This window comes from Agrilus planipennis, unplaced genomic scaffold, assembly GCF_000699045.2.
Source record: "Agrilus planipennis isolate EAB-ADULT unplaced genomic scaffold, Apla_2.0 scaffold42, whole genome shotgun sequence".
In the NCBI taxonomy this organism is placed as follows: Eukaryota; Metazoa; Arthropoda; class Insecta; order Coleoptera; family Buprestidae; genus Agrilus; species Agrilus planipennis.
In genome coordinates this window covers 534,038-560,600 of record NW_020438888.1, presented here as the reverse complement: position 1 = coordinate 560,600, position 26,563 = coordinate 534,038, and the positions used below count along the sequence as shown (strand labels likewise).

Sequence of the window (26,563 nt, the reverse complement as noted above, 5' to 3'; positions counted from 1 at the left end):
ACACATCAGTCAATTTCTTTCTGGCTTGAACAGCATTTTTACCCTTTCTGTAGTAAAACAGTAAGATATGACGACAATGCTGCTTATCGCTGTCCATATTTAAAAGGGCACCAACCAAAAACTACTACGTAGAAATAATTGGAATTTTTCACACACAAGCCTTGCTATATGAGCTCTCAAAGCATATAAAAATTATACGGCTTAAATATGAAGTTGGGTGCAAAAGAATACAATTAAATCCTCTGTCGGGATAAAACGAAATGACTTTCCGAACAACCCTATATTTTTCAAAAAGTAATAAGTTTAGTATCGCTATGTTCTGTTCTGAACTCGCTACCACTGTCCAGTGTATACAGAGCGATATTTTATGCATACGCATAAAGAATTAATTCCCATTATATGCAATCATGTGGAAAGTCTTCGTCGCCTTGTGGAAAATACGGTGCGATATAGGAAAATTGGTACAAATACCTCGGGCTCATATTTTCATAAAAGCCAAGGAAAATCCGACCATAAAAATGTTTCCTCTATGAAAATATAGACTTTTGGTAGACATTTTATTTTGGCGAGTAGATATATTATATATGTTATATATTTCATTTGTGTGGCTGTTATTTCTTTTTTTTTTAATAAAAGTCAGATCGGAAAATTCAAGTCCGGCTGTTGCAAATAACAAAATAACTTCTTTTGTTAGTTGACGCCGGTCTCTAATAAATCCATCACAACAAAAGAAAATGGGAAGACATTGTGATTTCTTTTTTTTTTTTTCGTTCTTTGAACAAACGAAGTTGTCCTATTATCAATAATAAAACCTTAAGAAGGGTTTTTTCGCTTGCAGCTTTTAATTAGTCAAAGGTTATAATTTAAATTAAAAAAGTCATTATATGCAAATTTTACGCTGAAGGCTCCTTATGTTTGACGTTAAAAAAAAAGGCAATTTAGATTTGTGTGATTTGAAGAGATACCTATTTAGATGTGTTTTGTGGTAATTGATTTTTTGTGTTCGCCTCCGTTCGTGCTGAAATATCCACTTACTACCCTTATTATACTTGTAAAATGGGTGCTGTAAACATGCAAAGTATATGCAGACAGATGTTTGTGTAGATAAATATTTTACGTTATTTGCGGGTAATTATTTATTTTTTTGTTGTAGTTGAACGTTAAAGAATTATTACAATGTTTCGTGATGGTTTTCTTGTTTAAACCACTTTCCTGTAACTAATTAATTTCCTCTGTTCGCAAACATCTGATCAAAGTCACCTTGTGGCCTTGTGTTTTCGCCCTTACCCCATGACCCGTACGTTTTTAGCACTTTCACGCGATTTTTGCATTAATATGTACCTACTGCTGTGTACTTTCACTTATAAACATATAACAAAATCTATAAAACTAACGATCTCCATGTTATTATACATAATATAATGAAAACCTTTCCAACGTTCTGGTTCAGTGATTATGGCTACGATCGCGTACAATATCTCTAGAGTTAATTCGCGTGTAGCATCGCACTCATCTAACTTTTTCTATTGTTTCCGTTTGACCGCCGAGCTTCTAAAATTAAGGTCAAAATCGAAACCGAACAAATTGGAAATTACTATTCTCTCCATGTCCATCTACTCTGGTTATTTTCTTTCTTTGCAATAACCACATTAAACTTTACAATTAGTTGTTGGTCACGGTTACAGGATGCTTAGTACGTTTTGACTTGTCACACAAAAATAAACGTACAGTAGAACCTCGATAAATAATCCGAATAACGAATATTTGAACTCATACTCAATGTATTTGTACCACTTTTCCTGTACCACGTTGTATAGGGTTGTTCGGAAAGTCATTTCGTTTTTTTTTGTGGAAATGAAAGACAGTTATCGTATAATAAACAAATACTTTATTAAATTATATATTGACCGTTCTGGTCCAACACCTTTTGCCATCTTTCTGGTAGTAGCATAATTCCACGCTCATAAAATTTTTGGTCTTTGCTGGCAAAAAACTGATCGAGGAGGTTTTTGACCTCATTTGAGGTGAAGGTTTTACCGTCTAAAAAATTTTGGAGTGACCGGAACAAATAATAATCCGATGGTGCCAGGTCTGGAGAATATGGTGGGTGTAGCATTGTATCCCATTCAAGCTGTAAAAGCTTTTGGCGAGTGACCAAACTTGTGTGAGGTCTCGCGTTGTCTTGGTGAAACACTACACCTTTCCTGTTGATTAGTTCTGACCTTTTCTGTTGAAGTGCATCATTCAGTTTGTCCAGCTGATGACAGTAGACTTCCGAATTAATCGTTGTGTTATCCGGTAAAAGCTCAAAAAAAACGATTCCTTTAAAATCCCACCAAACAGACAGCATCACCTTTTTTTGGTGAATATCGGCTTTGGAAATGGTTTGAGCCGGTTCATCTTTTTTGCTCCATGACCTCTTGCGTTTGACGTTGTTGTATACAACCCATTTTTCGTCCCCAGTGATGATGCGCTTCAAAAACGGATCATTTTCGTGACGTTTGAGAAGCGAATCGCAGACGTCAATGCGGCGACACAGATTTCTCTCTGTGAGAACATGGGGAACCCATACATCGAGCTTCGAGGATAATCCCAGGCCTTTCAAGTGGTCATAAACTGTTGAATTTGATAAATTTAACCTCAATCCGATCTCACGTGTTGTTATTCGCCGGTTCACATCAACTAATGCCTTTATCGCGTCTTTATCAGCTTCAACCGGCCTTCCCGAACGTGGTGCATCTTCGACATCAAAATTGCCGGATCGAAATTTAGCGAACCAGTTCTGGCACTGGCGTACTGTCAACACACCTTCTCCATACACATCAGTCAATTTCTTTCTGGCTTGAACAGCATTTTTACCCTTTCTGTAGTAAAACAGTAAGATATGACGACAATGCTGCTTATCGCTGTCCATATTTAAAAGGGCACCAACCAAAAACTACTACGTAGAAATAATTGGAATTTTTCACACACAAGCCTTGCTATATGAGCTCTCAAAGCATATAAAAATTATACGGCTTAAATATGAAGTTGGGTGCAAAAGAATACAATTAAATCCTCTGTCGGGATAAAACGAAATGACTTTCCGAACAACCCTATATTTTTCAAAAAGTAATAAGTTTAGTATCGCTATGTTCTGTTCTGAACTCGCTACCACTGTCCAGTGTATACAGAGCGATATTTTATGCATACGCATAAAGAATTAATTCCCATTATATGCAATCATGTGGAAAGTCTTCGTCGCCTTGTGGAAAATACGGTGCGATATAGGAAAATTGGTACAAATACCTCGGGCTCATATTTTCATAAAAGCCAAGGAAAATCCGACCATAAAAATGTTTCCTCTATGAAAATATAGACTTTTGGTAGACATTTTATTTTGGCGAGTAGATATATTATATATGTTATATATTTCATTTGTGTGGCTGTTATTTCTTTTTTTTTTAATAAAAGTCAGATCGGAAAATTCAAGTCCGGCTGTTGCAAATAACAAAATAACTTCTTTTGTTAGTTGACGCCGGTCTCTAATAAATCCATCACAACAAAAGAAAATGGGAAGACATTGTGATTTCTTTTTTTTTTTTTCGTTCTTTGAACAAACGAAGTTGTCCTATTATCAATAATAAAACCTTAAGAAGGGTTTTTTCGCTTGCAGCTTTTAATTAGTCAAAGGTTATAATTTAAATTAAAAAAGTCATTATATGCAAATTTTACGCTGAAGGCTCCTTATGTTTGACGTTAAAAAAAAAGGCAATTTAGATTTGTGTGATTTGAAGAGATACCTATTTAGATGTGTTTTGTGGTAATTGATTTTTTGTGTTCGCCTCCGTTCGTGCTGAAATATCCACTTACTACCCTTATTATACTTGTAAAATGGGTGCTGTAAACATGCAAAGTATATGTACATGATCGCGTAACTTTGCGGTTAAATTTTGCCAGTTTGCAACTTTTTTGACGCGTAACGCGATGGGCGATTTTCTTAGAAAAGTAGAAAAGTTTTGGAAAATTAAAACAAAAAAACAATTTAAATAATTTATAGACTGAATTTTCTCGAATGCGACATATTATAGCATTTGGAATATACGAAGTGGACACCGAACGTCAGTAAATAGAAAGTCTAGTGAAATGCAATTTCTTCATTTGACAAGTGCTTTGCCTTACCTGTATACAACTGTACGGAAATACATACGGGTAAGGCAAAATGTCTGCCGATCATAGAGTTACACGAACTTTTTCTTTTTATGTTTTCCTGTAGATAAAACTAAAATACTGATTTGCAAGGGAAGAAAAAGTAGGGAAAGAGCGAATATAAAGATAGGAGACGAAAAATTAGAAGAAATGGCTGATTTTAGATACCTAGGAAGTCAGATAAGTGAGGATGGAAGGAGTAGTAGGGATATAAAGCAGAGGATAGCGCAGGGTCGTGTCGCCTTTAATAAAAAGAAGTCACTTCTATGCTCGCGAACGGTTAATTTAGAAATTCGAAAAAGGTTGTTAAAGGTGTATGTTTGGAGCACGGCGTTGTACGGGTGCGAAACATGGACAGTGGGAGCGGCGGAAAAGAAAAGGTTAGAAGCGTTCGAAATGTGGTGTTATAGGCGGATGATGAGGATATCGTGGGTAGAAAAGGTTAGAAATGAAGAGGTATTGGAAAGAATAGGAGAACAGAGGACTCTATGGAAGTCAATAAAAAATAGGCGAGATAGGTTGGTAGGACACCTTCTTAGGCATGAAGGTCTAGTCAGAGACATATTGGAGGCAGAAACAGGAGTTAGGAGGGGTAGAGGTAGACCTAGATTAGATTACCCTTCGCAAATAGTTAAGGATGTGGGTTGTTCTAGTTTTAGGGAAATGCGAAGTTTAGCTAACGTAATGGGCGATTTTCTTAGAAAAGTAGAAAAGTTTTGGAAAATTAAAACAATTTAAATAATTTATAGACTGAATTTTCTCGAGTGCGACATATTATAGCAGTTGGGATATACGAATTGGACACCGAACGTCGGTAAATAGAATGTCTAGTGAAATGTAATTTCTTCGTTTGACTAGTGCTTTGCCTTACCTGTATACAACTGTACGGAAATACATACGGGTAAGGGAAAATGTTTGCCGATCATAGAAATTACACGAACTTTTTCTTTTTATGTTTTCCTATAGATATACGTGTTCTGCGCCCATCTTTGGGGTTCATTTTTTAGCATCGGCGAGGGTTTATAATATCGTCGGAGTGTTTCCGAATTGAAGAGGGGTTGTTTGTTTTTGTTGCAACCACGTTACAAGTAGACCTCTTATTAGACGCAATAAGTAATGTAAAGCAAATTATAATACAGAGTGCTTTAATATTGAGATCGGTAGACGTACGCACATGTGCAACTACGTACGTATAATCAAACAATAATAATGCGAGTATGAATAAGGGACTTGGCGTGGCCTACTTGACGTACATGAGTGAGTAACGTACACCTAATTGCGTTTGCTTTTCAATTTGTCGCTCGGTCGGGGAGACGTCTCTCGTCGACGGCGACGCCAGACGGCGCGGTCATTGTTGTGATAACGAATTTTAGCGAGATCAAAGAATGCTGCGGGCTGCTAGCCAGCCGACGGCGTGCGGCGTCTCGACGGCTGCGACGACGACGACGACGTCGTCCGAACAACAACACATCGCTCTGAGAGGGGAGCGACAGAGAGACCGGGGGGCTTTCAGACGCACTAAAATAAATAAGTGTGCCACATATTCTGCCCGGTGCGATATACAGGGTGTTCATGTAAACATTACGAGCTACCGCCCGGTATTTCGGTAATTCCGGTAATTCGTAAAGAAAAAACAAAACGTAAACCGGAAAATTGAAATTCAGAACTCAGCCGATAAATGTCAATATTCTTGTTCCCATTTACCTGAAGCCACTATCAGCATGCTTCCTATTGTTGCTCCTCCGGGTTCTAAAGCTGGAAGAAGGTTCTTTAACGCTACCGAGCGGTTTGGTCAACAAGTTTAGACTATCGCTTGGCATTCGGGAGAATAAGTACAGGTTCTTCGATTCCGGGTTCGTCTGGTTGCTGCTCTTTTTATGCTTACTGCATCGCTGGTTACGAGTAAACGCCCTGTATATTATCCAATGAGTATAAGGGCGACGTATTTAAAACAATACACCGTTTCTCTCGCGTGCAGGGTCTGGGCCCTTTGTTCTTTGGCCGATGACGAAAACGAAATCGCGAGCAGCTGGCCGAGCACTCAGCCCTTTCAAACGCGAATTATGTGTGTTTTTGTGTGTGTGTGTGTGAGGGAACAAGTATCCCACCTGTGTCTGCATCTGTGTGTGTGTGTGTGTGTTATAATTGCAAAAGGTACGTCCATGTTTGTATGTATGTCGTATTTGGCGAATTTTCGCGTTTTCGGTCAGTGGCCTGTGTACATTTTCCATGTATTCCGGTAACAAAGGCTTCGTTAAAACGGGAACTCGTTCCAGCAATGGGATTGTTCCTGGAGGATGGTGCATCCTATATATGTGTGTGTGTGTGTGTGTGTGTGTGTGTGCATATACGTGCGTCCCGTCTCCTTCACCCCGCTGCGTCATTATAGTCGCGATGGTGATTGGATTTAGTCCGCGACAGATAACTATCAATAATGAACTCGTCGATGTATCCGATGTATCCGCGCTTGTGATAATACCTGAACGTTTTCCACCTGGAAGGGATGTGGATGTGATGCCTGTGCCGAATGGTTCAGATATTACGCTAGGCTGACTGGTTCGTCTGTATGCTCTCCTCTGGGAATGAGACTGTTGTTAGATATTGTTATTAGGAAATGTTTGAATTAATGTTGGCGCCTTGTGTCCAATTAAAAAATGAATATTTTCGGAACGACGTGATGGTAGAAGACTTCTAGGACATGAAGGACTAGTTAGAGACGCATTAGATGCAGAAACAGTAGTAAAGGGTGGCAGAAGAGCACATACATGCTTTACTGATCTATGGTATTCTATAGAGTTCGGGAAATCATACGATTTTCTTGATATAGGAACTGATTAGACTATCGATTTACCTTATGAAGATGAAAATTAGATTTGATTTGTGAATGTGTATGAGTAAGTAGTGTTTGATGTAGAAAGAAAAAAAAAATAAGTTTCGTTTCTACACTACGAAATGTCGTGTCCCAGAACGATAAATCTTCGGGGGTTGGTTCGCAAACAGCTGTTTCTTTTTGTGGCGGCCGCTACGCCTTCGTGCGTTTGGATTTTGCCTTGGTACGATGTGATGGTGGGTGTTTTGCCCTTTTCCACGCCGATGGGTCGATGCGCCGATAAAAAACGGGACGGAACGAGAACGGGTCCCAGTTCGAACCGCACGGCGTCTCACCGATACGAGACGAAGAAAAAGAGGGTGGCGCGTCAAAAGAAATAACGGAAATATTTTGTTAGAGATAAATAGATATATATCTATTGATTGGAAGGGGAAAGCGTCAGGTGTTGTTCGGTTAGTTGTGGAAACGTTGCAAAGAAATCCATTATCACTTAAAAAATAAAATTATCTTTGCAAAAATTTTCTTTCTATTTGAGCCGTTAGAAATAATTTTAATTTTTTCTTTGTATAGGATTAATAAGTACAAAATATTGGGTTGTTCGGAAAGTCATTTCGTTTTTTCCCGACAGAGGATTTAATTGTATTCTTTTGCACCCAACTTCACATTTAAGCCGTATAATTTTTATATGCTTTGAGAGCTCATATAGCAAGGCTTGTGTGTGAAAAATTCCAATTAATTCTACGCAGTAGTTTTTGGTTGGTGCCCTTTTAAATATGGAGAGCGATAAGCAGCATTTTCGACATATCTTACTGTTTTACTACAGAAAGGGTAAAAATGCTGTTCAAGCCAGAAAGAAATTGACTGATGTGTATGGAGAAGGTGTGTTGACAGTACGCCAGTGCCAGAACTGGTTCGCTAAATTTCGATCCGGCAATTTTGATGTCGAAGATGCACCACGTTCGGGAAGGCCGGTTGAAGCTGATAAAGACGCGATAAAGGCATTAGTTGATGTGAACCGGCGAATAACAACACGTGAGATCGGATTGAGGTTAAATTTATCAAATTCAACAGTTTATGACCACTTGAAAGGCCTGGGATTATCCTCGAAGCTCGATGTATGGGTTCCCCATGTTCTCACAGAGAGAAATCTGTGTCGCCGCATTGACGTCTGCGATTCGCTTCTCAAACGTCACGAAAATGATCCGTTTTTGAAGCGCATCATCACTGGGGACGAAAAATGGGTTGTATACAACAACGTCAAACGCAAGAGGTCATGGAGCAAAAAAGATGAACCGGCTCAAACCATTTCCAAAGCCGATATTCACCAAAAAAAGGTGATGCTGTCTGTTTGGTGGGATTTTAAAGGAATCGTTTTTTTGTGAGCTTTTACCGGATAACACAACGATTAATTCGGAAGTCTACTGTCATCAGCTGGACAAACTAAATGATGCACTTCAACAAAAAAGGTCAGAACTAATCAACAGGAAAGGTGTAATGTTTCACCAAGACAACGCGAGACCTCACACAAGTGTGGTCACTCGCCTAAGGCTTTTACAGCTTGAATGGGATACAATGCTACACCCACCATATTCTCCAGACCTGGCACCATCGGATTATTATTTGTTCCACAAAAAAAAACAAAATGACTTTCCGAACAACCCTATAGTACGTATTGTAAAATTAAAGCACTGTGAATAATGCCCATACTTTTAGCAACTCTGAACTCATCAAGAAACACGATTTTGGCGAAACTTCCAAGCACATGGTAAAAGAAGGGCCAATTCTTTTAATAATTTATTAGAAATGGTCATGTTGGGTATCAAATAAAAGTAAATGAAACTGCAGTTTTAAAAAAATATAGGTAATAAGACACTTGTAACTATTTTTTTTTTTTACTTATCCAAAGTCGTTGGTCTCATTATTATTTATTGTTACTTTACGGTACAAGCTGTTGGTATAAGGCGTACGTATACCTGTAATAAATGGTATATTTCTCGGTGTATAATACGTACTGCAAGTACGATTATGTAGCGGTTTTAATTTATGAAAACTTCTTGGCATAATTACACCGAATAAATCAAAGATAACATGCCAAAGACGGCCGCAAAACAACCAAGCTCCGCTTTTATTAACATGAGCTCGGTATGTGTCAGCGGTGGAGAACAAGAAATTATTATTGTACAGTCTTGGCCGATATAAGTGAACATACATATTTTTATGTCTTAGCCAATGCGAAGAAAGCTGCTAATTAAAGATTCAGCCCGATTGTTATTACACACTGCATTTGGCAACAGAGTAACTTAGTTGACAGTTTGTTCATTATCGTCATCAAAAGGTCGTCAGTTCTAAGACTGGTTCGTCACGCAACTCCACTTTTTTCTACCCTCATCTAATCTTCGCATTTCCTTAATACTAGAACATCCCATGTCCTTAACTACCTATTCGCGAACAGTAATCTAATCTAGGTCTACCTCTTCTCCTCTCAAGTCCAGTTTCTGCTTCTAATATGTCGCTGACTAAGACCCTCATACCTGAGAAGGTGTTTTATAGTTGGGATGTTCAAAATTGGCATAGTCTGTAATAAAAATGCTGCATTTACTTTCTTCTTTTAACTTGCTAAGTAGTCTAGAGCGGTTGCTGACAGAACTTTTACTCACGACAGACTTTACTGGGAATATAGTAAACATAGAAAAGAGATGCCAGGTAGGAATTGCAGCGGACACTAATAATAAAGAAATTAGTCTTGAGCGGCTGCTGACAGAACGCCTACTTTTACTCACGACAGACGTTATAGGGAATATCGTAAACATAGAAAAGAGATGCCAGGTAGGAATTGCAGCGGACACTAATAATAATGAAATTAGTCTAGAGCGGTTGCTGACAGAACGCCTACTTTAACTCACGACAGACTTTACAGGGAATATCGTAAACATAGAAAAGAGATGCCAGGTAGGAATTGCAGCGGACACTAATAATAAAGAAATTAGTCTAGAGCGGTTGCTGACAGAACGCCTACTTTTACTCACGACAGACTTTATAGGGAATATCGTAAACATAGAAAAGAGATGCCAGGTAGGAATTGCAGCGGACACTAATAATAAAGAAATTAGTCTAGAGCGGTTGCTGACAGAACGCCTACTTTTACTCACGACAGACTTTACAGGGAATATCGTAAACATAGAAAAGAGATGCCAGGTAGGAATTGCAGCGGACACTAATAATAAAGAAATTAGTCTAGAGCGGTTGCTGACAGAACGCCTACTTTTACTCACGACAGACTTTATAGGGAATATCGTAAACATAGAAAAGAGATGCCAGGTAGGAATTGCAGCGGACACTAATAATAAAGAAATTAGTCTAGAGCGGTTGCTGACAGAACGCCTACTTTTACTCACGACAGACTTTATAGGGAATATCGTAAACATAGAAAAGAGATGCCAGGTAGGAATTGCAGCGGACACTAATAATAAAGAAATTAGTCTAGAGCGGTTGCTGACAGAACGCCTACTTTTACTCACGACAGACTTTATAGGGAATATCGTAAACATAGAAAAGAGATGCCAGGTAGGAATTGCAGCGGACACTAATAATAAAGAAATTAGTCTAGAGCGGTTGCTGACAGAACGCCTACTTTTACTCACGACAGACTTTATAGGGAGTATCGTAAACATAGAAAAGATGAGCCAGGTAGGAATTGCAGCGGACACTAATAATAAAGAAATTAGTCTAGAGCGGTTGCTGACAGAACGCCTACTTTTACTCACGACAGACTTTATAGGGAATATCGTAAACATAGAAAAGAGATGCCAGGTAGGAATTGCAGCGGACACTAATAATCAACGAAAAGGAATAACATTACACCGATTGATGTGTAACAGAATGAGAAGCAGACAAGCATTCTTATTCACCTGTAACACCACATTTGCAACGTTTCTAACCTTTTCCGCTTCAAATTTTTAAATTTACCTTTCACGAGCATACAAGTGATTTCTTTTTATTGATGACTCGACCCTGCACTGCTCCTTCCATTCTAAGAGTTACCTGACTTCCTAGATACCGAAAATCAGCCACTCTGATCTTTAAATTCTCTCTTTCTTTTGATTTTTTTCTAGTTTCTTGACTCTACTGTTCCTATAGGTTTCCATTATTCAATTTGGAAATATTACATAAGAGAATCCTACATGATGTTTTCAGTGTAGCGTGATATTCTATAAAAATTGGGTCACAACAAAAAAAAAAAAACGAGTTGCGATACCGCCGCTGTTATACCTACAACGGTGTATGAATTATTAACGAAAGGTCCCCGTTTTCCTCAAGGAAGGATTTCTTTTTCTTTCCTGTAGCGCATAAAAATTAATAAACATGCATGATATTGTAATAATTTATGTCGCAAGGCAGCTCACCTGTCCGATCACATTTTGAAATGTTAATTTAGCCATTTCTGGGTCGTGGCAATTTTACCGTACGACTTTTGTAAAAGGAAATTTAAAAAATTGAAACGGCGGGGATCAATAGGATAATTAAAAATGATTAAAGGAGAAAGATAAATGAGAAGGAGTGCGGTAATAATGGTTGTTATTGGAGGTTCAATTATATTTAAAAAAAATCGGTTGTCTGTAAAGTCGGTTTACTGACGATAGTTGAACGTGACAACGTCATAAGAAAATAGTGATGGAATGGTTTCATTTTTCAAAAGAAAATTTTAATTTTACTTGTTAGATATTTTGTATGGATATAGAAGGAGGTAAATGGAAATGTATTATTGTATAGCAGCTGTCCACGCGGACGCATCGCTCACTCAAGTAGGAGAGAGACAGATGTCGAACGCTGCCGAACGCGGAGCTCGTTCCGCGCTCTCGCTTGCACTTCAAGCCTTAAATGGAACGCCTCAGAGCGAGGTAACGCCGCATGAGTCATGTTTTTTCGTGCGTGCAGCCGGCTCCATCGAATTATAAGACGTTGTCACGTCAAAAAAAAATTGCATACAAACTGTGCCACTCTTTTTAACCCCCTTTTGGGGCTGAATTTTGAAATATCCTTCCTGATCCTAGGAGATACATGTGTAAAAAGCAGAAATTGTTCACTAATTACTTGTTTATTTTGTCTTCATGCAATTAGTGTGTGAATAATATGATATTGTGTTATTGTAATCGTTGTTTAATGTTAGGCAGAATTCGCGCATAAGCCTATTAATAAGTAATTTATTTGTACTGTGTTTTCTTTATTCGTAAATGGTTCAAGAAGGCAGTTAAGAAACCATTGTCCTGACTGTCGCGTGTATCAGCGGGTGATGATGATGATGTTTGACACTTTTTAATGTCATTGTACATGGAAGCGAATTGAGGCCATAGTCGTAATAACAAATATGTAGTACGGTTTTCAGAGTTAAGCGAAATATAAAAAGGCTGTTGTTTTTAATTCGAGATAATTAACAACAAAAGAAAGCGTGTCGCGATAACATTCGTAACCTGTGCTAGAACGAAAGGAACAACATCCTCCTTTTTACATCTTCAATAGAAAATTGTTGTATTTTGTTAAATTTCTTCTGTCGTCATACAAGGTGATTAAATATTTTTTCTCATGACTAATAGAACACCTTATGGAAGTCGATTCCCCTTCTCGGGCATGAAGGGCTAGTCAGAGACATATTAAAGGCAGAAACAGGAGTTAAGAGGAGTAGAGGTAGATCTAGATTAGATTACTGTTCGCAAATAGTTAAGGATGTAGGATGTTCTAATTTTAGGGAAATTCAAAGTTTAGCTCAGGATAGGAAGAAGTGGAGGTGGTACATATAATATCTTTGTATGTTGTAATGTTGAAAAGAAGCGGTTATTTAACTGCAAAGTTCGTTAGTTCAAAGATTGATTGGGACAAATACCTTTACTTGTTCTTATCCTGGTTTAGCCTTTGTATTTCGTGAAATTCAGAGTATGTTTTTTCTTTATTTTTACGTTGCTATGGTACGCAATTTATTGGTCACATCTCGTATACGCGATTTCGTTTTCTTTTTCTTTTAATATCGGTTCTGAAACACAACCAAGGTGGCTTAGGACTTCCTATTAGACCAAATCGTTTCATTTGAAGCGTCTCGCCGGATCTGTTTTGTTGGAAAGTGTGCAGGAAGTACGCAGAAACAAGCCGGCAGTAAGAGACATTGACGTTTTTACAATTCATCCACATTCTCTCTCTCTTTGTAAAGGAGATATTTGTCGAATAATCGGGTTGGAGAAGTCTTAGGTCAATATTTTTATTTTAAACAGAGTATAAGTGTTTTGTAATGTAGTAGACAATGACTTCGTGTGTATCAAGTATGCACGACAAATATATTTCTTATTTCTAAAATGCGATATCGCTATTCACTAATTTGTTACTAAATCCAAAAGTTTGTCGCCCCAGACGATTATCAACAAAAAGTAGACGACATGCCCAACATCAAGCTGTACCTACATGGTATTTCATGAAAATGAAGCGCTGTAAGGGTAATAAATAATTTATCGCTGAAACATTTTACTTCTATCCATTTTGTCGGCAGTCCAGGCTTGAGCTGTTTGACAAATAACGATTGGAACTATCGAACTTGGCGACAAATTATAGTGCATGTCAGAAATTAGAAATATGACTTTGTCTTGCTAGCTTGATTTATTTATCTAATGATTTTGTTTTTCTACTGGGGCGACAAATTTTTAGACTTGGTGACAAATTAGCGACAAATTATAGTGAATTTTAGAAATAACCAATGTAAATTTGTCTCGCTACTATAATTTGTTTATCTAATGATTTTGTATAACTACTGGAGCGACATATGTTTAGATTTGGTAACGAATTAGCGACAAATAATGGTGCATTTCGGAAATAAGGAATATAACTTTGTCGCACTACCAATATTTATTTATCTAGAGATTTTGTTTCTCTACTAGGGCGACAAATTTTTAGATTTAGTGACAAATTAGCGACAAATTATGGTGAATTTCCGAAATAAGGTATATAACTTTGTCGCGCTACCTCTACTTACTTATCTAATGACTTTGTATGTTTACTAGGACGATAAATTTTTGGATTTGGTGAAAAATTAGCGACAAATTATAGTGAATTTTAAAAATAAGGAATGTAAATTTGTCTCGCTACTATAATTTGTTTATCTAATGATTTTGTATAACTACTGGAGCGACATATGTTTAGATTTGGTAACGAATTAGCGACAAATAATGGTGCATTTCGGAAATAAGGAATATAACTTTGTCGCACTACCAATATTTATTTATCTAGAGATTTTGTTTCTCTACTAGGGCGACAAATTTTTAGATTTAGTGACAAATTAGCGACAAATTATGGTGAATTTCCGAAATAAGGTATATAACTTTGTCGCGCTACCTCTACTTACTTATCTAATGACTTTGTATGTTTACTAGGACGATAAATTTTTGGATTTGGTGAAAAATTAGCGACAAATTATAGTGAATTTTAAAAATAAGGAATGTAAATTTGTCTCGCTACTATAATTTGTTTATCTAATGATTTTGTATAACTACTGGAGCGACATATGTTTAGATTTGGTAACGAATTAGCGACAAATAATGGTGCATTTCGGAAATAAGGAATATAACTTTGTCGCACCACCATTATTTAATTATCTAATGATTTTGTATCTACTGAAGCGACAAATTTTTAGAGTTGGTAACGAATTAGCAACAAATAATGATGCTTTCCAGAAGTAAGGAATATCACTTTGTTGACCCAGCTTGATATATACAATGATTTGTATCTGTATGCAGATAAAGGAACAACAAATAATTATTAATAGTCTAGGAGTTAGAAATTTGGCGTAATATAGTGAAAAATGTTGACATTCATATTTTGCAGTCAAGTCATTTCCTCTATTTCCTAGCTACAGAAAATGTAATTATTGTCAACAACAGGATAAGTGATAGTATATTTCATAGTTGTTAAGAATTTCACATAAAACATGACGAACATCATCAACTAGATACATTATTTTCGTGTTCTTATGATGGCTTGAATCGCCATTGAAATGTTCGAATCAAAACCACAACAAAACTACTTTCATTATGAACAAATACACTCGTCCGCAGACATACCTCGATGTGGTGCCTTCTTTGAATGCTACAGCAGACAGTGCAGTGCAGATAGAAGAATACCTAGGTACATTATATGAGTTTATGATCAGGTCAAGCACAAGAATTTCACGGTGAGTGTATTTATGTTATGTACGAGTCCGTTTGTACATAAGGCGTCTACGTACAGGGTACATAGCATAATGGGCCTGACATGTTGGTACAGACAATTGCTTGACAGTTCCTGGATGGGCATGCAAAGTAGACATTGTGCGAATTCGTTTTTTTTTTTTTTATTATTATTATTGTTTGTGTTGCTGAGTCAGTCGTATTGCCTGGTGTAAGGATACGAATCGCGAATTTCTCAAAGACAATATCATCATCTCGTCTAACAATGGTTACTTTTGTTAAATATCTGACTAACAAAATTTTCGTAATAGCTGTTGTGTAGTTTGACGTACGCATGTATAGGGATTAACAACAGAAAGCGTTTTTAAACGGGTACAACCAGTCGATATTGTCTAAAAAATTTGAATGTATGTTTTTTAAGGGTTCCGCCCGTCCAAATGAAAAACGGAACCCTTATTGGATCACTCACCAAACACGGACGCGTAACGTAAATAAATTGATCTCGAACACGGGGGTCATTTTTGCGGGGGCCAATGGGGAATTAAAAAAAGAAAGTTTTGCAAACTGTCCCGTGTGGTATATCAAATGAAAGGGCTTGTTGTAAGGGTCTCGAATGTATTTTTTTATAATTTTAAAATAAATATTTCTAAAGTTATTTAAGAAAATAGGTGAAAATTGACCGTTCTCCGAAACTAGTGAACCTAAAATTTTGAAAAAAATACAGAAAATAGTCCTTTACTTATAGATTACAGGAAACGTCAATAAGAAGTTTATGGTTTGTTCAGTCCGAATGAAAAACGGAACCGTTATAGCATCACTCGTGTGTCTGTCTGTCCGTCCGTTTTTTTTTTGTTGAATATCGTACAATTACGTATGAATATAAGTATGGAAATTCTGTGTGCGTATTTGTACCTCAAAACTAATCCTGCACGTCGATTACCATATGTATATTAAAATAATCAAAAGCCGACCTCTATATTTGCATGTACAAATCAGAAAAATTTGCCTAACTCAATTACCGCAGATCGCGTAATCTGCAAAAATTTCACAAGCGCATTTTTTTTATCGAGTATAAAAATGTATGCCTACAGTTGATCGTTGTGGTGTTATCAAAGCCGAATTCGGGGAAATTCCAACTAAACATTTTGTGCCTAGTAACATTCACATTAAGGATGTTTGGGAGGTACAATCGGAGACAAGAGCACATAAAATTAGAAATTCGTGATTAATTAGGTTTTGTAGCATATCATGAGGTAAATAAAAACTATCTATACTAAAGAAAAGTATACGGTTTGAGAAAAAATTTGGAATTTGACCGAAAACTTTGAATTAAATAAGAAATAACGAATAATATGGAAAATTTTTAAATGACTTGGCAGTAAATATGCCTTGATTTCAACTTCAAAACAAAAAAATATTTACCTTCAATCTCTATTAATAATGAGCTTAAAACTTTTTAATATGTTTAAATAATAATTAAAACTTTAAAATTGCATTTATTTCAGACAATTATAAATATTATCATTATATTATCAAGTAAAAACGAGATTTTCAGCTAATTTTTCATTTTTTCCTCGATAACCATTTAGTGAATTTGAATAACCTTACGCTAAAGTGATTCTCCAGAGTTCAAGTTACTTATTATAAAAGTTTGAAATTTCTGGTAGCTTTTTTTCTGTTAATAAAAATAAATTTAATCTGTTCGGTTAACGAATCTCCATAAAATGACGTGTAAAATTACAATTTTTTAAAATTTCAATAACTTTTTAACGGTTTAGTGAATCGATTTGTAATTTTTACAGGAGTTTTAGAATTGAATGAGGAACGTTCTTCCAAATTTTTATTTGTCTCGTAGCATTTTGACATACCTCCCAAACATCCTTAAGGTTTAAATCTGTTCACATTCTCTTTGTCGTAACACCAGGGAGCTCCAGCAATAATGTGTGTGAACTGTTAGTGGTGAATTCTGTTTAGTTATTTACTAGGTTGGGTTTTAATCTCGTGTTTACTGCTCTGTTCGTTTGTCCTACATCAGTTCAAGCAAAATAACTTTATACATATAAGTTTTATGTGTTGTTATTGTGCATTATATTTTTGGATTACTGTACATCGCGAATGCGTTATTTATGTATGTACTTCCACGGTTGTTACAGTTTTGGCAGCGAAAAAAGCCGTACGAGACCGATATAATTATACGTAATAATATTCGATCCTTTATTTCTTTCTTCATTCAACGAAAAGAAAGATGCAACAACAACGAACGGTAATCATCGAGGGATCTGGCGTTGGTAAAGCCGATGCAGTGGTGTTTGGTGTGGTAGTAAGTAATCATTTTGATTGCCAAGTCTGAATTAACGGCGACATACAACGTGTTCATTACAGAAAAAGGCCTTGCTTTAGCATTAATGTGCTTGATCTATGTGGATGAAAAGTATATATATATATATACGTCTTTTGTCATTAGAAGCGGGAACAATTTTTTTTTTGGGTATTGAACGGGATGTGCAATTATTTATATGGTGCATTTGTTCGTAGCGCTTTTCGGTTTCTGCAAAATAAATCTGCAGCTAATTCGAAGGAAAATTTGAAATAATAAAGAATTTCTTAATTGTTTTGTTGCATAACTTCTCTAAAATTGTTGACCATAAAAGGCTGTACGACCACAATTATGTTATGCGGTTTTTAATTAATTTTGAATCTTTACGTATGAATCGATTAAGAAATCGGCGTACCTACTTACGAAATAAATGGTTTTAAAGAATGACCTAATTTTAACGGCAATTATATATGAAATATGTCACTTTACAGTGACGATCATGGTAATTTTTCTAAGATTTTTCTCTCTGTGTATGTATAATTAATATTTTAATTTTTTTGCAAACTACATCAATTTTAATGATAATTAAATTTTCACGAATGTCCGCGTATTTTCTGCTGTAATAATCAGAATTGTCTTAGAAATAATTGTTTGGGTCGTAGTTTTTGAATAATTACGTTACGGATGGCAGGGATGCTTTTTCCTGTTATTGTAAAAGGGATAGAAGTCTTGCGGTTTTGAAGTCCTCGGGGAAGTGAAATTAAATTACTTCTATTTTTTTATCCGTTCGACGATGTCGTCCCGTATTAATTCTTTACAAGGGAAGAGCAATCTTGTACACCAGAAAACTTCTGCTTAGCTATCCATTTTTACAGTATTTATCATATTTTGGAGGACAATGAGACAATCACAAGATTTAAGTATACAGTGCCGTACATAAATATTGTAAGTGTTTAAACAAGTATATATAATACTGAGTCCGGCTCTGATTATGAAATTGCTGTCCCAATTCCAATTGCATTCCGAGTTAGTGTACAGTAATGCGCAGAAATTATGAGTTGGTTTGTGCTACATGTCGCGTTTTTCTCTTTGTTGCAGATCCTATAATAAATGTTGTTCGAGGTGGAACCCAAGCATCGTCCAGGTCCGTCGTAGAAGAAAGAGAAGATGCCTTTGAGTCAAAACGACGACTTCTGCGCCCGGGCGNATCATATTTTTGGAGGATAATGAGACAATCATAAGATTTAAGTATACAGTGCCGTACATAAATAATGTATGTGTTTAAACAAGTATATTTTAATACTGAGTCCGGCTCTGATTGTGAAATTGCATTCCGATTTAGTGTACAGTAATGCGCAAAAAATTATGAGTTGGTGTGTGCTACATGTCGCGTTTTTCTCTTTGTTGCAGATCCTATAATAAATGTTGTTCGAGGTGGAACCCAAGCATCGTCCAGGTCCGTCGTAGAAGAAAGAGAAGATGCCTTTGAGTCAAAACGACGACTTCTGCGCCCGGGCGAAGTGCGAACAGTACGTCAAGTTCAAACGTAAACTGCCCAGGTACCAGACCCATCTGGGCGGAGGTTGTAATAAAGGTAATGACGGTAACAGTAGCAATGGCGGCGATCGAGGGGTGTCCCCGATGTTTGTCGATAGCTCGGCGCAAAACGAGGGCGCCACAAAACGACAACACTGCAACAATTATTATTACTGTAATGGCGATATTGGCAGAAAACGCGACAATATTGTTTTCGACCGTCGTCCGTACGTTTCGAATGATGACGATATCATCAGGACTGATGCAGCTGCGACAATGGTCGTCGAGAACGAATTCTGTGATTCTGGAACTAGCTTTAGATCAACCCTAACTGACTCTTTAGGTTTTATCAAGAATTTTATTGTAAATAGGTGCGTGTGCGCATGTGCGGATTTAAGTCTAATCGTTTGCTTAGTGACTATAATGTGCCTCCACTGTTTGCGATGCGTTAAAAGCAACAACAGGTGGCTTTTGTACGCGGTGTTTTCGGTCTCGGTGGTCGCCGCGTATCCCAACGACAAAATCAACCTCGAGGACAGTATCGCGGCCGTGTTCAACAAGGTGGCGTACGGCAGCACGACGAAACGTTCCATACCGGATAACGCGTATCCCCTGACCACTCTGGCCACCCCGTTGCTCACCACGTACCGCTACTCGGACGGCAACGACGAGTGGCTGAGGGTGGACGTGAAAAAGCCCAGTCCTCCGGTGCAGAACGTCGACTTCGAAAGACCGACTGACGAAAACAACAACGGTGCTGGTAGAAACTACGGGGAAGACCTCGAAAGGGACCACACGTTACCGACGACGGCACCAGCGGCCGATATACTCAAAAATAACAACAACCGCCACTACAACAACCCCAACAGGTACAACAACGATCGGTTACGACCCGAATTCCAACAACCCCCGAACAATCGTCACGAACAAGTGACCGAGAACGTACTTAAAACCACTACGAACTATAACGCCTTCCGGAACGTTAGACCCACAAAATCGATTTACAGCAAAGACATTCCGATATACGTGCCGCCCAACAGGGATATGCTGACGCCGTCGCTCCCGAAGGACTATTTCAATTCGTTCGCCGACAAGCCGACCCTGAGGGGCACCAATTCGGACGGATTCGCGAACCGCCGTCCCATACCGCCGCCCTCGTTGATGCCGAACAAAGACAGGATCCCCTACAGGCCCGATCTGCCGCCGAGCAAGGCGGTCAATTCGGAAAGGAATCCCGAAAGGCAGGACGGCAATTCCCGCAACCTGACCTACGACACGGCCCAGTCCGAGGCGAAAGGCGAGCGCAAGAAGACTCTGAACACACCGTCGCACAACGTGAACCTCGACAGGTTCGGGGAAGTGTACGGGCGAAACAACGACACACCTTTCGAGTACGAGAAGGGCTACGTCCATTCGATCACGAGAATACTGAGCGGCTCGAACGGCCGTCACGAAGACATTTCGGACATCCTGCTGAAGACCGTCACGGCGACGCCGAACGTGCAAAAATCGGAACCGAAAAGTACGAAACCGAGGACTCCGATCGTCGACACGACCAGCACGAAAATGCAGGACGAGAAAAAGGACGAAGGTTACGACGAAAGCTCGCAAAAATACGAAGAGAACGAGGCGGACGATAAGAAGGTTCGCGAGGAGACCAACACGAAACGTAACGAAGAGCCGAAAACGTCCGAGAAGTCCGAGAGCGTGACAATACGACGCGATCACTCGGAAAAGACCAGGAAGGACGTTACGACGTTACCCCCTACCGAACTCCTCAATTTACCGAACGTGAAGGAGAAAGAGAAGAACCTGACGATCGCCAATAGTGACGAAATCTGGTTAATCTGTTGGAACGTGCACGTGTACTTGGTCGTCGTCTGCTACATCCTTTTGGCGGCATTCTCGATATACAAACTCGTGCGATACGAGAACGACCCTCACATGTTCTCGAAGAGCTATTTCCTCACCATACACCTAATGCTCACGGTCATCTGCGTCCTGCGCATCTTCTATCTGACATACGACCCGTACAACAGAGGCAACTCGTTCACCATCATCTTCATCTACGATTTCCTGCACAACTTCCCGCTGAGTCTTCTCGCAACCACGTTCGCCGTTCTGATACTGTTCCTCCTGAAGCGCACCCTCAATCATCTCAAACTGAAGACGAAACCGATGTTCCTGGTCGTTTTCGGGGTGCTGCATATCGGTCTGTGTTTCTGCGTGAGCGTGACCGAAACCCTCGGCCGTTTCGACAAAGGCGGCATAATCGTTTGCAAGCCCGTCTTCGTACTGTTGACGTGGGCGCTCGGTTTCAGTTACTTGTACCTGTACAAGATTATCAAGAACGTTTTGGCCAAGAAGACGCAGAATCTGTCGGAAATATGCACCCAGAATATCAGCTACGCGTCCCACATTACCATCGCCATAGCTTTACTGTTCGTACTGTTAGGTTTCGTGCAATTGTACGCGCTCTTCTTCATCAAAATCGACAGGTTCACCGACGATAACAAGCACCACTGGATGCTGTGGGGTTTCGAACTGTCGGTGCGTGTCTTGGAGATATCCATAATAACCCTGTTGGCGATAGTGGTGAGTTTGAGGATGTCTCAGCGCGAAAAACAAACGGTGGGATTCCCCCTGTTTCCCTGCACCACCAGCGACTCCAGCAACGACAATATCTTCCCCAACAACTGCAACACGAACCCGAATGCGTTGAATTACAGCCGAAACGAAATGATACTGGACAATATTCCGACGGAACCGGTCGAAAGGCCGAATCTTCTTAAAAGCGCATTCCAGAACGATTCTTTCGATAAAAAATCGACCCTCGAAAGATACCAGATGTCCGATTCCGAAAGGGGTTCGAATTTTGACCGATTCGAAAGACCCAAATGGGGCTCGGACCGGATACACCAGAGCTCGGACCAAAACAGTTTGAACAACGTCCAACCGAACTCTGGTCATTTCGAACGAGGCTTGACAAATTCCTCGAGAACCGACAGAAGTTCAAGCCGAAAGACGTACGACAGTGCGAAATATTATACGAAACCTAAATACGATCTCGAATACAATAACGAAGACTACCAACACGATTACGGTTCGAACCATCACCAGGACCATAACGTTTATAGCGAGCCGATTGATAATAATCAATACGAAAGAACCAGGCATGAATTCGAACGGAACGATTTCGATCGGAGATCGCGGAACTCGTCAAACACTTCCGGTCGCAGGTCGACCGGAAGAACGAAAAAGAACCACGCACGACCCCATCTTGGGGTGCAGACCCTACCCAGTCATCAGATACCCGATTCGATGTTGGTCGACGACCAGGGTTTCGTACGTTTCAGGCATCTGCAGGACATGGAACAACAGCAACAGTCGACACCCGTTGAGAAAAGCAAAAAAATCAAGAAGCAGGGCAACGACCTAAACCATTACAGTGATGCCTGATATTTAATGACTTACGGGGGTCGGCGGGTCGATTTATGATTTTTGCCAAAACGGTCTAAACTGAATTACGACTTTGTTTAATTTTTTTTTNCACGATTGGATCAGTTACAATAGCATAATTAAAAAAATTGTAATTAAATTGCTTACAGCACACTAAATAATTGTTATTATAATTTTGTTTTTTATTGCTTTGCACCTTTTGTTCTTGCTGTTATAAGACTGATTTAAATGTTAGAAACCTCTAACAATAGTAAAATATTGAATAAAAGAATGCGTGCCATAGTATTGTATGTATAACGAAGATTTTATTTGTTGGTTTTCGCCTTAAAATTGCCTAACAAAATAAGCGAACAATATTTTTTTCTCAGTTTGAATTTTCTTGCCTTGTTCTTAGTGTAAGGGATGATGTCTGCGACTCGCCGCCCTACTTTAAATTTATTAGTTACTGAATTGTAAAGTATTTATTTTTACTAATAATTTTTACAAACGTTCACCAATTAATTTATATCTTTTTTGTTTTTCGTTCAATTGTTTCTAACTGAAGAAGATTGGAGAGAGTTACGTTACGCTGTAGACCGAAGCTCTTCAACTTCCTTTTGTTTTTATCTTTTTGTAAGTTGGGGTGGCGTTTACCGTTGAATCGTCCTGCATACATCCTGATACAATAAACTGGCTGTTTGTACTTACCTGTTTGTTACTTTAGTTCCAATATCCGTCAGCTATGCTATTATTACATCCAGAATTGGATATAATAAACTACCTGTTATCTGTGTTTTAGTATAGAGGATGTATAAAAAAAAAAAACTGAAGTTGAATGTATATTATCCTAAATTATTTTTATGTTAAATGGGAAAAAAGCAGTTAAAGTAGGTTCCTGCGAACCTTTATTATGTCATAGCCGGCGGGTCGATTTATGATTTTTGCCAAAACGGTCTAAACTGAATTACGACTTTGTTTAATTTTTTTTTCTTTTTAAAATTATTATTTATTGCTAGTTTAATTTTTTCGCATTTAATTCACATTATTATTTTTGGTATTAATTAGCGAATAAAAAGCAGTAGAACAGTTTACGTTTGAAAGTTGGAATATCATTAATTGTGGTTCACACTGTAGGAGCTGATTGTTGGTGCAAATCCATGTACAGTGTATTACAAAAATTTTGAAACAGTACGACTAATTTTTGCGTAGTGTACATCTATTAATAATTCGATTTAAAAATAGGTATAAATGTACAGTACTCTACAAATTTAATGAACCAGTTTGTATTCTGTCCAGTGATGACTGTTTCGCAATAGCTTTAATTTAATTAATAGAAGTTTGTGCGTTTCTTTTTCAATTACTTTTGCATTTTTTTTTTAATTTCACTATCGTAATTCGGTTTAGACGACGTTAATAGAGAAAAGTAATAGCAATTTCTCTAATTTTTGACTTAATAATGAAAACTTCGGCAGATATGCGAATGTGATATAGATACCCGATTGAGGGCGTGTAAGGTTCCCGAAACAATTCTTTTTTTGTGATACGTAAAAAAACAAAGCTTTTTTATCATCAAATACGTCGAGGGGAAAGAGTAAAGAAAAAAAAAACAAAAACGAAAACAAAATACCATCAGGCAGCTAAAACTATCTGTTTTAAATATAGAGAGCTGTGGTAGCGTTATAATGATGTATTATCAAGTAAACATTGGACGGTGTGTGAGTGTGTGTTTATAGAGAACATGTTTTAACGTAAACAAGTGTTTTACTGATCTAATTAGGATTATTAGCAGATATATGTATATTGTACATTAAGAAAGCCTAATAATAAGGGATAACTTGAACGAACCTTCTTGTTAGTTGTAATAAAATACAAAGATACACAGAAGCACGTGTGGGGGGAGGGGGGCGAATTTTTAAATGTCTACGTATGGTGCTTGTTACAAGAAGTTCGTTGTTTGATAATAGATGCTTGAAAAAAAAGAGGCGAAAATAAAATAATGTAAACGGTCGGCGACGATGATAGGGGTTTGTAATTTGTAAATAGTATAATAATAATAGATAATATTNNNTTATAAGATTACCTTCATCTGGACATTTTTTTAAATGTTTTTATCGCGATATAAATAAATGTTAGATGACATTATTTAAAGTGTTCAAAAAAAAAATAATAATAAAATGACGCGCGCCTGTGATTTCTTTAAATTGATCTGAAAGTTTGAAACGGTGAAGAGGTAGAAGAAACAACGTCGAACTCTTCCCTTGTAATAATGCGTACAGTAAAAAGTATCATCTGTGTTGTTAATTTCTATCCAGTTTCGCTTGCGATGTTTTTTGTAACGAAAATGTTTTTAGAGTCGAAAAGTATATTTGACTACCGTCCCTAGCCAGCAGTGACATGCTTTATTAAAAAAAAAAAGAGACATCAAAAGACACCCGTTTAAATTAATATACCTAATTGTAATAATAATAACAATAAAGTTCCGGGTATTTGATAATAATATCCAATATTCAAACTTTTGTCCCTATCGAACTTGCCAATGTAGTTGATTTAATTTGGGATTGTTTTCAGTATTATTTTATGTACGTGTCGTACGTACGCTAGTAAGAATATTTATTTTAGACACCTGATAGTGACTTTTTTATTTTACATCCCGTCTTTTCTAATTTTTTTTTATTGATATACACATAGCACTCCATAAATATGTCTTTATATTGGCCCTTTTTGGCTGTTCCTAATAATAATAATATTAACAATAATACTCATTTTTAACTGCCACTTTATCTTTTTCGATTGTTTTACACTTTTTAAAAATCGTTTGTTTTTTTTTTTTTCAATGTTACTGTTTTTTTTTTGTACTGGACCAACGTGACATTATTGATTTTACTATTTAACGTGACCTGCTGCGTTTTTGTAGCACATATTGTATACATTCCTTTCTAATATACAGAGTGTTTTGATATAACATAACGACGTAAAGTTGTTGCTATTTTGTTAGGACGTCTTAAGGGACTTTTTTATTTAACTTAAAAGTATGGCATTTTCACGATTGGATCAGTTACAATAGCATAATTAAAAAAATTGTAATTAAATTGCTTACAGCACACTAAATAATTGTTATTATAATTTTGTTTTTTATTGCTTTGCACCTTTTGTTCTTGCTGTTATAAGACTGATTTAAATGTTAGAAACCTCTAACAATAGTAAAATATTGAATAAAAGAATGCGTGCCATAGTATTGTATGTATAACGAAGATTTTATTTGTTGGTTTTCGCCTTAAAATTGCCTAACAAAATAAGCGAACAATATTTTTTTCTCAGTTTGAATTTTCTTGCCTTGTTCTTAGTGTAAGGGATGATATCTGCGACTCGCCGCCCTACTTTAAATTTATTAGTTACTGAATTGTAAAGTATTTATTTTTACTAATAATTTTTACAAACGTTCACCAATTAATTTATATCTTTTTTGTTTTTCGTTCAATTGTTTCTAACTGAAGAAGATTGGAGAGAGTTACGTTACGCTGTAGACCGAAGCTCTTCAACTTCCTTTTGTTTTTATCTTTTTGTAAGTTGGGGTGGCGTTTACCGTTGAATCGTCCTGCATACATCCTGATACAATAAACTGGCTGTTTGTACTTACCTGTTTGTTACTTTAGTTCCAATATCCGTCAGCTATGCTATTATTACATCCAGAATTGGATATAATAAACTACCTGTTATCTGTGTTTTAGTATAGAGGATGTATAAAAAAAAAAAACTGAAGTTGAATGTATATTATCCTAAATTATTTTTATGTTAAATGGGAAAAAAGCAGTTAAAGTAGGTTCCTGCGAACCTTTATTATGTCATAGCTGTCATATTTGATCATAGTTACTATGAGGCATTTGTAATTTAATTACCTGTATGTGGTACTTGTAACTCAAATGAAATTGTATATTATAAATGTAAAATATTAGATAATAATGAATAAAATAAAATGTGTTTTATTTTAGATAATGCCACGATTAAAAAAATTGCAGTCATTTTCCAAATTTTTTTACAGTAATCCGTTACTAC

General features: G+C 37.4%; 1 protein-coding gene and 1 long non-coding RNA gene across 2 annotated transcripts in view; one reads left to right on the top strand and one right to left on the bottom strand.

Moving 5' to 3' along the window:
• LOC108744964 overlaps positions 1-22,615 on the top strand; it is a 30,025-nt gene extending 7,410 nt beyond the window's left edge. Inside the window, exons 3-4 of the mRNA XM_025981737.1 lie at positions 18,635-18,727; positions 19,040-22,615. Of these exons, the coding sequence (XP_025837522.1) occupies positions 18,704-18,727; positions 19,040-22,531 (3,516 nt within the window). The 5' untranslated portion in view covers positions 18,635-18,703 and the 3' untranslated portion in view covers positions 22,532-22,615. The remainder of the gene's footprint in view (positions 1-18,634; positions 18,728-19,039) is intronic.
• Positions 22,616-22,924: 309 nt separating this feature from the next.
• Positions 22,925-26,473, bottom strand: LOC112906800. Its single transcript, XR_003232602.1, has 2 exons — positions 26,343-26,473; positions 22,925-23,413 (listed from the first exon to the last, which is right to left on the bottom strand). It is a non-coding gene; the product is annotated as an uncharacterized LOC112906800 (long non-coding RNA).
• Between the last annotated feature and the right edge of the window lie 90 nt (positions 26,474-26,563).